Source organism: Equus asinus, chromosome 5, assembly GCF_041296235.1.
Source record: "Equus asinus isolate D_3611 breed Donkey chromosome 5, EquAss-T2T_v2, whole genome shotgun sequence".
NCBI lineage: Eukaryota > Metazoa > Chordata > Mammalia > Perissodactyla > Equidae > Equus > Equus asinus.
Window position 1 is genome coordinate 81,333,557 of NC_091794.1, and position 11,488 is coordinate 81,345,044.

The 11,488-nt window shown below is 50.4% G+C and overlaps 1 protein-coding gene across 1 annotated transcript; it reads right to left on the reverse strand.

The window, feature by feature from the left end:
- Window positions 1–795: 795 nt before the first annotated feature.
- On the reverse strand, window positions 796–3,318 carry GUCA2B (guanylate cyclase activator 2B). The gene is made up of 3 exons (XM_014867255.3): window positions 3,160–3,318; window positions 1,836–2,022; window positions 796–1,079 (listed from the first exon to the last, which is right to left on the reverse strand). Exons 1-3 carry the CDS (start codon window positions 3,247–3,249, stop codon window positions 1,018–1,020), a joined length of 339 nt encoding a protein of 112 aa, XP_014722741.1. The 5' UTR covers window positions 3,250–3,318; the 3' UTR covers window positions 796–1,017.
- Window positions 3,319–11,488: the final 8,170 nt, after the last annotated feature.

Sequence of the window (11,488 nt, forward strand, 5' to 3'; positions counted from 1 at the left end):
GTTTTCCTGAATACCTCCTGGTATACATGTTATAAAGCTTTGTTTTATTTTCTCCTGTTATTCTGTCTCATGTCAATTAAATTTGTGACCCAGCCAGAAGGACCTAAAGGGTAGAAAATTTGTCTTCCTCCCCTACAGTAACAATAATAGAACTTGCTTTATTAGACTGAGTGAGGACTCTGTGAGTCACTATGTGCCAAGAGTTTAGAATAGTGCTGAGGGTATAGAAAATGCTCAATAAGCATTGGTTATTATTATTAACACTCCTCAAGTCCATCAGGATGGAGAGAGGGAGGAAAGGTTTTCTATCTGGAGGTGGCCAGATGGTCCCAGGGAGCTGACAAGGGTGGGTGCTTGGGAAGGTAAGGGTGAGGCAAAGGGCCCGTCTTCTCAGACAGGCTTACGGCAAAGTCAGCCCCCACTATGGGCCTGGGGAGGGGCCACAACATGCTTCTTCCCTCCACCCACTCCTGCAGTCCCACCTACTGGAGGAAGGCTCCTCTACCCCAGGGTCAGGAGCACAGAAGCTGGGCCAGGCCGTGAGCACTTCCTTTGGGGTTAGATGGATCTGGGTGCTCTGTGGCTTCTTAGCTGTGTGATCTTAGGCTATTCGTTCCTGCTCTGAGTATTGCTCCCTCCTATATGAAATAGGGCTTGAAGAACCAACTCCTTAGGCTCCAGAAACCAGGGCAATCCCTGATTTTTTAGTCCAACTTTTCTCCTATATCCATCCAGCTTCCCAAGAAGCTCGGCCCCTGGTTCCTGGGGATGAACAAATGGATGCATGACTCTGTGGGTGGAGAATCTTTATTCAGCAGCAGTGCTGTCTCAGGGGTCAATCTCTCCTCCACACATGTCCAACTGCTTTGCACCAGATCCAGCTGCTCAGGCCCTGGGAGGGTGGCAATGACTGCAGTGGCCAGGGCCCACTCAGAGCTTGGATGGGGGTTGGGGCTGAGGAGGCAGTGGGCTGGGGGGCAAGGTGTCCAGGGCAGCCTCAGGGCACATGGAGCCATCTCAGAGGCAGCCAGTACAGGCAACATTCACACACAGCTCGCAGTCATCGTTAGCGATGGTCCCTGGGCAGAGGAAAGAACGGGTCAGCTGAACCTGAAACATCTGTGGTCCATGGAGTTGCTGGCCAGGCGGCCCAAGAAGCCCTGCTTAGGAGAGAGCCTGAGGGAGGGGCCTGGCATCTTACAAATCAGGAGGATGAAACTTCAGAAGTAGAGTGAGCGAATTAGGCTCAAGTCCCACGTCCTCTCTGTCCTAGCGGTGCCTGGGTGCCTTCCTTAAACTCTGTGCCTGAGTGTTCCTGTCTGCTTCATGGACAACATCAGCCCGACAGGGTGGTTGTGAGGAGAGAATGAAGGCTGAGGGGCTGACATAGGGCTTGGCCCTTAGTAGGTGCTCAATAAATGCTAGCTAGTCACTACATTCCCATAGCCAGCTCTGCTTCAGCCCTCATGTTTTAGCCTAGATATCACCTCCTCTTGGAAGCCTTTCAGACCCCTTATGCCACCCCAGATGTGAGCCATCTCTCCTCTGTGCCCCCACTGTGCTTCCCCCATCATCCCACTGCATTGCAGTCATTTTTCTGGGTCCCTTCTCCCCAGCTGGGGAGTTCTGGAGGAAGGATGATCAACCGGCTGGGTTGTCGGGGACCAATGGGATATGCCTGACTTTCAGTGCCCAAACTGAGAGGCCAGGAGGCTAAGTTTCTTGAATCGCCCTGTCCTCAGCCACTGAGTGCTTAGTAGAAACAACAGGATGAGCTGGGGTATGGGGAGGAGAGAGAATGAGGGGCAGGAAGCTTTGCAGGGTGGGGCACTTACTCAAGGCCTTGAAGATGCTGGCAGCGTCCTTGGAGGCGCAGACTGGCTGGAGGTCCTGTGGCAGGTCTGGGTGGAGGCACACGGACGGCTCAAGGCCCTGGGCCCGGAGATGGGGGTTGGTCACCCTCTGCCCCTCCAGGTCACTCAGCTTCTTCACCGATTCCAGCTGGACCTGGAAGCCTTGGTACTGGGGGGATGGAGGGAGAGGAGAGGAGAGGGTATCAAAACGTGGCCTGCAAGATCTGGGTTCCTCGGAACCCCACAGAGCCTTCTACGTTCTCAAGGAAAGTCCAGGCCACACTTAAGAGACAGTCTTCGAGGTGGGAGATGGTGACTGACATGTCACACTGCTGTGCCACAGGCCCCCAGAAACTGGTAGGTGATAGGTGATAGCATGCTGTGCAGCGCAGAGTTCAAGGCACAGGCTTTGGAGACCAGGGGGCCTCTGGTTCAAATCCCAGCTCTTCCGCATTCTGAACCTCATCTGACAAAGGGAGATAATCTGGCTCTGCTCCTCCCTGGGTGCCTGGTACCCAGGGCACACTTGGTAACTGGGTCATCTCCCCTGAACCCATATGGCAAAATGATGGGAACCCCAAGCTGGTTGGGCTCCAGGGCCAGGGCTGCAGGGGGAGGCGGGCTCTCCCCCATAGCTCTCCAAGACCCTCTTTGTTCCTTCCCTAGGAGGCCCTGCCCAGAGTCAGGAATGTGACAGCCAGGGCCACAGACTTCCCTGCAAGCCCAGAGGCATTATCCTGCCACCTTGCAGGTAGGCCCCGCTTCCACAACTCCTTCCGGCCTCACAGGTGCCCTGGAAGGAGACTCAGCCTCTGCAAGAGCTGCACCCTCTGCCTGGGCAGTCTGCGTCCTCTGTGCCTGGCTACCTCCTGCTTATCCTGCAATGTCACTTCCTGAGTTACCTGCCAGGGAAACTTTTTCTGGTGATTATCGCCCCTCCACCCAGACATGGGTGAATATAGAGCTGTGGGAGCTTTTATAAGGGGTCTTCCTCCCATTCTGGGCTCCTCAAGGGCAAGGACCACATCTTATTCCACACTCTGACCTCTGACCAGGATCGGCCTTTGAGCAGAGCAATGCTGAATAACAGCAGTTTATTGTTATCATCACCGTCATCATTGCCATCAGCATTCCAGCTGCCCCCACCCATCGGCTGTCTGGGGCCTTGGGCTGTGATTGTGTGTTGGGCTGAGTTCTGGGTCCTGTGCTCCTTTGTTCTCTATGAATTTCCCAGCATCCCTTCTACATCCCAGCCTCCCACTGTGCAGACCTTCAGGCAAAGGGTAGACTGGTTGGAGGGACTCACCTGGATGTAGACTGACTGTGTGCTCTGCAGCAGCACTAGGAAGACGACAGCTATGCCGGGCAGGAGCCATGACACCATCCTGCTGTGCATCTCGCTCCCTCTGTATCCCACTGCCGCTATCCACCTGCCTCCTACCTGCTGCCCTGGCTAGCAGTTCTTTATAGGCCAGGCTCCAGCACCCTGATCACTCATTAACTGGCCAGCTGGGGTGGGGTTGACAGCTTGCTGGCTCTCTGACAAGCCTAGAGCCAGTTCCCAGGAAGGAGGTTGGGGTTATGAGGGCAGAGAGGCCCAGAGCATGCAGGAGGGTGATCCTGTGTGTCAAGGGCCTGCTATGTGTGGAGGTCTGCGGGAGGACCTTGGACCACACCACTTTCCTTCACTCCTCAAGACACCTGTGTGACTGGAATGCTGGAAAAACCATTTTACAGACAGGGAAAGTGAGAACCAAGAGTTAAAGTGACTTGCCCCAGGTCACGGAGCTAGTCAATGGCAGAGCAGGGACTCAGGTGTCTTTGACCCAGGTCAGCCCATGGTCCTTTCTCTGGGCAAAGGATGCAGACTGACAGGCTGGTCCAGGGCAAGGTGGGTAGATACAGGGCTGATCTCAGGGCTCTTTGCACCCCCAGAGCCACATATCTTCCCACCCCTTCTCCCCAGTTCAGTTTAAGGACCATCCTGATCCGTCCCCGCCTGGACCCTCAACCTGCCTCTGCCTGCCATCTCCCACTGGTGCCTGAGTACCCTCAGGCTATGTTTGACCCATCTCACCTGTCCATGTCTTTCAGAAGCCAATAGCCTAACCCAGCATGGAGGAAAGAGCACCAGATTTGAAGACAGAATGACCTGGGTTCAAATCTTGGTCCTACTGCCACTCTGTGGTCTTGGCAAGTCATATCAATTCTGACTGAGCCTTAGTTTCCTCTTCCATCAAATGGGCATAATGATAGAACCCACCACATGAGGTTGCTGTGAGAGTGATGGGCCCGGGCCCACTTGAACTTGCCCTGGTCTCATGGGTAACACATGCTATAGCAGATCCCTTAATCTCACAGTTGCCTTCTGGGCAATGCATAACCCGCTACCTCCATGATTGAAGGTTGGGACAGGTTAAAGGTTGGGTCAGGGCGAAGTCCACAAGGGTGTTATCGCCACTGCCAACCCAGGCAGCTGTAAACAGTGCCCATGCCAGGGCTCAGCTCTGCCCGGCATGGAGCCTGATATGTGGTAGGCATCCTATACACAACATTGAATTGAAGCCTGGAGACCCCAGTTAGGTATTTAAAGTCCACTCCAACCTATGACTAAAATCTGATGTCATTGCACTTCTTAAGATCAACTCTACTCGCACATGCCTATCTCATCTCATGCCTCGCTGACGTATTCCACCTATCTGAAATACCCATTTCCCTCTTTCTTATCTTGGGATGAAATGGAAAAATGCTTGAGCGAAATTTGGTTTTTCCTATTATTTTGAATCCAGACTTCAGCCTTTATTCTTTAGAGTATGAAGAAATTAATGGACTCTTACACGCTTTCTCATCTGTAAATTGAAAATCATCCTCAGTAATAATAGCTTTCATTTCTTGAACATGCACTGTGTGCTAGGTGCAATGCTGGGGTCTATCTCTTTTTTTTTTTTGGTAAGGAAGATTGGCTCTGAGCTAACATCTGTTACCAATCTTCCTCTTTTGGCTTGAGGAAGATTACCACTGAGTGAACATCTGTGCCAAGCTTCCTCTATTTTGTGTGTGGGACACAGCCACAGCATGGCTTGATGAGTGGTGCTAGATCTGCACCTGGGATCTGAACCTGCGAACCCCGGGCCACTGAAGCAGAGCATGAGAACTTAACCACTACACCATGGGGCCGGCCCCTGCACTGCTATTTTATGGCATAATCCCATATAATCCTTTAGGATGGGTGTGATGGTCACCTCCATCTTACAGATGAGTAACCAGAGGCCCAACAAGGTCAAGCACCATGCCAGTAAGAGGGAAGAGCAGGTTTTATCTCTGGAATTCTTGCCTCTGCTCAGCCATAAGCTGAGGAAAAGGAACACAGGCCTTGGAGGCAAGGACCTCTGGATTCAAACCCAGGCCCCAGCACTTCTCAACTGTGTGAACTTGGGTATGCTACTTAGTTTCTCTGAGCCTCTGTTTCTTTGTCAGTAAGTGAGGAAAATAATGAAGAACATCATAGTGGCTGTTGTGAGGAAAAACTGCACAACTGCATCCTAAAGGAGCCTGTGACTCCCTGTCCCCAGGTTGACCGTCTCCCCAGCATGTGCCTGGCCCCTGGGGACCATGCAGTGACTGCTGGTTTCTCTGCTTCTCCTCCATGGAGCCCTCCCCGACCAGCCCCACCTCTGAACCTACGGCTGGAACAGTTCTGCTCTTTGACTCTCAAGTCCTTGCTCTTTCCACCAGAGCAAGCTCAGCCCCATTGGCCCCACGCCAAGGGACAAGGAACAAATCTGTAGGGTATAGAGACCCCTGTGGCTATAGTCTCCTTCCCTTCTCTGCCTTCCAGCTCCTCTAGCCAGGGCCCGTCACACATTACTCTTTCTCTGGGAACACGATGTGACTTCCCCATCTGCCTAACGTGGCTCAAATTCATGTTTCCACCAGCTCTTCCTAATCTCTTCATGAATGACCCACTATCCATCAAAACCAACTTGTCCACAGACGCAAATCCTTGCCTGCCGCTCCCGTTCAGCCAGCATACATTGACGTTTCTCAGGGCACTTCCTTCTTTAGGGACATGGGAAGTGACTATCACACTAGCCTGGACTCCAGCATCTGTGTGGAAGCCTCAGATACAATAGCAGAGCGAGTGACATTTGCTTGTGTGTGTGTGTTTGCTCTTCTCTCCACACTGGATTCCCTGCCCAGTGCCCACTGCTGTGGTACCCCAGAGCCTGTGACTCTCCATGCCCCCCAAACTGACCATTTCCCCAGCAGTGCTTGTCACAGCTGACCACTCCATCTTTCTTGGAATAAAGCACTTTCTCCACTTGGCTTCTGGGACACAAGCTTTCCAGATTTCCGGCATATCTCGTTGGCTCATCTTATCAGTTTCCTTTGTTGGTTTTTCCTTCTCTTCTTGACCTCTAGATCTTAGGATGCCCCAGGGGTTCCAGGGCTCAGTCCTTGGACCACTTTCCTCTGTCCATAGGCAGCCCCTTGGTGATCTTTCCCATCTCAAGGACTTTAATGTCATTGGTACCCTATTCACTCCCAAGCCTGACCTCCCTTCTCAGCTCAGACTCATTTATTTACTTGATGGTACTACCTTTTACCCAGTTGCTTAGGCCAAAAATCTGGGAGTCGTTCTTGATGCCTCTCTTTCTTTCATTTGCCAAATTCAATTCGTTAGTAAATCCAGTTGGCTGTACCTTCAAAATATTTCTAGACTCTAACCATGTCTCACTATCTCTATTGCTATCACCAAAGTCCAAGCTATCATCGTTGACCATTGGTCTCATGGATTGTTGCAACAGCCTTGTATTAGTCAGGATTCTCCAGAGAAGCAGAAGCAATATCAGATATATATATATATATCTCCTATCCTATTATATATTTATATATCCTATGCTATCCTTCCTATCTATTATCTATCTATGTATATTTATCTATCTACATTTCTCTATCATCTATCTCAATCTCTCTATATTTATCTTTCTGTTGTCTACCTATCTATATCTATCTATCTCTATCTTTCTATATTTATCTCTATCATCTATCTATTATCTATCTATCTATCTAGATTTATTGTAAGTAATTGGCTCATTTGATTGTTGGGAGTGGCAAGTCTGAAATCTGTAGGGCAGGTCGGCAGCCTGGAGATTCAGGTAAGACTTGAAGTTGCAGTCTTGAATCTGAAATACGTAGGGCAGGCCAGTAGGTGGGAAACTCAGGCAGGGTTTCTATGTTGCAGTCTTGAGGCAGAATTCCTCCTTCTTTGAGCAACCTCAGTCTTTGTTTTTAAGGCCTTCAACTGATTGGATGAAGCCTGCCCATGTTATTGACTTAAAGTCTACTGATTGTAAATATTAATAGCATCTAAAAAAATATCTTCACAGCAACATCTAGACTAGTGTTTGGCCAAACAATTGGGCACCATGGCTTGGCCAAGAGAGATCCCCAGATGGGTCTCTCTGTATCCACTCTTGACCCTCTCCAGGCCTTTCTCCACCCAGCAGCCGGAGCGATCCTAAGTCAGATCATGTCTCTCCTCTGCTCAAGCCTACTAATGGCTTCCCGCTTTACTCAGGGTAAAATCCAAATTCTTCCACTGGCCTTTGGTCCCTTTGGCCTCCCTCCACATCTTTTCACTTCTCTCTAAAAATTCTGCCTTTCACTTTCAGGGTTCTAGCCACACTAGCTTCCTTGCTGTCACACAAAAATGCCAAAGCTTGCTGACCTCAGAGTCTTTGCTCTTCATCCACATATTTATATGGCGTCCCCCAACACTTCATCCAAATCTCTGTTCAAAGGCCACTTCCCCAAAGAGATCTTTCCTGATCGTCCTACCTCAGAGAGCATCCCCCATCACTCCTTGTTTCCTCAGCTTACTTTCTTGTAGCACCTGTCACACAAATACATTTCATTTCCTGCATTTCTCTCCCTACTAGGATGCAAGTTCTATTAGAGTAAGGAACTTGTCTATTTTGTTCTTCCAAAACAATATCTGGTGCATGATTGGTGCTCAACAAACACTTGATGAGTTGTATAAATGAATATGTTTCAAATATGTACTCCACCAACCCCTAGATGTTGGCTGTGGACAATTTCCTACTTCTCTGAAACTCGTTCATCTCATCCAGCATCTTCCTGCCACAGGTGAGAGGTGTAGCACATGTTGAGTGTTCAAAAAATGTTGGTTATTATTATTTTCACAGTTGTGAAATCATTTGTTTATCAAGAAATAGAATCCTTTTTGTGTCTAATGTGAATAGCAAAATCTAAGGCATTCAATAACAATCCACAAATATTTACCGACTGCCTACTATGTGCCAAGCACCATTCCAGGCACAAAGGATAGAACAACGGACAGATAGACAAAGCCAAAGCAGGGCTGGTGGCTTGGTCAGGGAGTTGGAATAGAGATGGTGAGAAGAAGTTGGATTCTAGAGATTCATGGAAGTCAGAGTTCACAGGATTATCTTTTGGTCCCTTGGATGTAAAGGGCGAACCAAAAGAGGCATCAAGGACAACTCTAAGGTTGTCCCAAGTCAAATGGTGCTGCCATTTACAAAGATGGGAAACGGGAATGAGCAGGTCAGGGGAAGGTATCACGAGTTTGGTTTGGACATGTTAAGTCTGAGATGTCTGTTTCACATCTGGGTAGAGAGGGGGGCCACAGATATACATGTTGTGGTCATCAGGGAGTATCTGATACTTAGAGTCCTGAAGCGAGATTGAGGGAGTGCCAAGATGGAGGAGCAGGACTGAGCAGTGACAGGGCACTGCAACATTTGGAGGTGAGGTAGAGTTGGGGGAAGCAGCATAGCAGATGGAGCAGGAGCAGTAGATGGAGACCAACGGGAAAGTCATGTCCTCGAAGCCCAATGAAGAAAGTGTCTCAGGAACAAGAGCACGCTCACCTGGGCCAAACGCTGCAGTTACTGCTGGTAGAACGAAGACTGAGAACTGCCCCTGGACAACATGGAAGTGGTTGGCAAGATTGACAAGATCAATTTCAGGAAAGCAGTGGATGAAAACCTGATTGGAGTGGGATCAAGAGTGGAGAGGAGGACAGGAAGTGGAGGTAGGGACAATGCAGTTCTGGCTCTAGAGCTCTTGACTATCACTTTAAATTAAAGGTAAAATGGAGAGATGACAGATTTGAAGACAGATTAGCATATTGGTCCAACCCACGAGCAGAGTCAATCTGGAAGACCCTACGTGGGGAGTCATATAAACCACAGTGTGGTGGATTTCCCAGTAGCCTCCAAAATGAAATTTTAGCCTTTCCCTGGAGAAATGGGTGACCTAGGGAATGGTTCTATTTTTGCTGTGGCCAACAGGAAGCTCAGAACCAAACTTGTACCTCGATACTAATAACTACACTGAATCTCAATCTGTGTCTTCCCCATTGGCTCATTTTCCTAGTCTACCCATAGCACACTCCTCTTGCTCTATGCACACGGCCCTTTTAGGTTTGTTATCTTCTCCCCAGCCTCAATGCCTTTATGACCTGGGTGTTGGGTAATGAGGGTTAAAACACAAATAAGTGAATCAGGGCTGCCCCCTGGCGATGGGCAGGGAAGACTGCAGGCAGAGAAGGATGAATTGCCCTTGTTCCTTAAGGATTCCATCTCTTTCTGAGGCACCATTTGAGAATTAAGGGGGTGAGCAGATATTTATGCCTTCTGACTTGAGGGGCAGTGGAAAGCCTCTGTCCCCATGTCGACGCCTGGGGGTCCTACCAACGTGATCATGACAGTCACCATTAGTGATGCCTCTTGGAGGTGCTAGAAGGGGAAATGTGTGAGGTCATATGGAAAAGTCCCTGCACCCTGGTCTCCAGTTAGTGGATGCTGAGGTGAACAATAGGGCTGAAATGGGGAAGCGAGAGAGGAGACAGTTCAGGCCATGGGTGAGATCTGGTACTGAAATCGGGTCTTGGGGGCAGCCTGAGGCAGCAGGAGGACACGGGAGGGTGAGACACGTGGGCCCCCAGAAACTGGTGTTGTCCTACTGGGCTGTTCTGTTGGGAGGAGATGGTATGTGCCTCTGACCCTGGCTTCTGCCGGCGCTTCTGCCTTCCTCTCGCTGTGGTCAAAGGTGGGTGTGGCAAGGATGTGTGTGTGTGTGTGTGAGGGCTGTATCTGTGTGTGAGTATGTGTGTACATGCCTACATGCTTGTAAGCTTGTGTATGGCAACAAATGCATATATGTGTGCTCTTTGTGTATCTATATGTGAGTGTGTGTGAAGATGAGCATGTGTGTGTGAGCAGATATGCGTGTGTTTGGGAACGTGTACTCTGTGTGTCTGTGTGAGTGTGCGTATGGGAGGCTGTATGAGTATGTGTTGGGTATAGGAGGGGAGACTGCGGATGCTCGGTTATGGAGAGTGGCTGCGTGGTGGCCAGGGTCTTGTCTGATGCAAGATGCCTCGTGGTTTGGGGATGGGGCGTGAGGAGGGCTCACGATGTGGAGAGGTGGAGGCTGGGAGCTGGGGGAGGCAGGCCTCGGAGCAGCCACCTTGAAGCTGGGGAATTAATGGAGGACCCGGGAGGGCATCCAGCCCATGGCGGTCAGATTGGAATGTTCTCCCTTCTTCGACTCCCCCAACTCCCCCAGCAGCTGTAGGGATGCTGTGGCTTTGAAGTCAGGCGGAGCTGAGGGCCCGCTATGGTGGGATCTTGGGCAAATCATGCACTTCTCTGAGTGTCGGTTCTCTCAATTGTGAGGTGGAAATGACACACCTTGGCCACAAAATAGGGGTGAGGAGGAGGGACTGAGAGCACAGCAATGCCAGCAAGGGCTCCCTGGGAGCTCCTGATGTGCCATGCCCTGATCTCAGGACTTTACAGGTACAACCGTGTGGATTCCTAGCACACCCCAAACCAGGAGAAACTCTCTCCTTTCACAGAGAACACCGAGGCACAGAGAGGTTTACTAACCTGTCCGAGAACACACACCTCATACGTGGCAGAGCTCCTGAGCTGGTGTCAGGAGCACTCTACACCTGGCCTGGGTGACCAGTAAGTGGCTATAAAGCACCCCTCACAGTGCTGGGTACATCATGGACCCTCAATAGGTGTCCTCTCGTCCCCGCTACCCTCTGAGTGTCCCTTCCAGGAGTTAAAGGGGACAATTGAGGGAGAAGGTAAGTCCTCTTCACAGCCCCCATGAACACTGCTCCCAAGAAGTTCCTGGATTCCTGATCTCTCAAAGAAATGACATGGAGGTTGGTTCCTGTGACTACACCACCAGCAAAGTAATAACAAGATATTGAGAGCATACAACATGGTTAGGTGCAGATCCTTATTCGGCCAACGAACATTTATTGGGCTTGGACTCTTTCTTGGGCACCAGGGCTCAGAAATGGATAAGACAGTTCCTGCCATCAAAGAGCCTACAGTTGATGAGGACAGATGAGGTCAATGCCATGTGGCAGATGCCAGGACTAGGGAAGCCCAGCAGGAGGCAGGAACCCAGAGGAGGCACCGCCTGCCTCCAGTGAGGAAGTGGAGGAGTGTCGGGCTTCTCCAGCCCTTTGCTCACATCTCATGCCCGGGATGCCTCTCTCTGTCCGCTCCTACATTCTGCTCAAGCATCCTTCTTCCAGGAAGCCAGCCCAGACCCTGGCTCTTCCT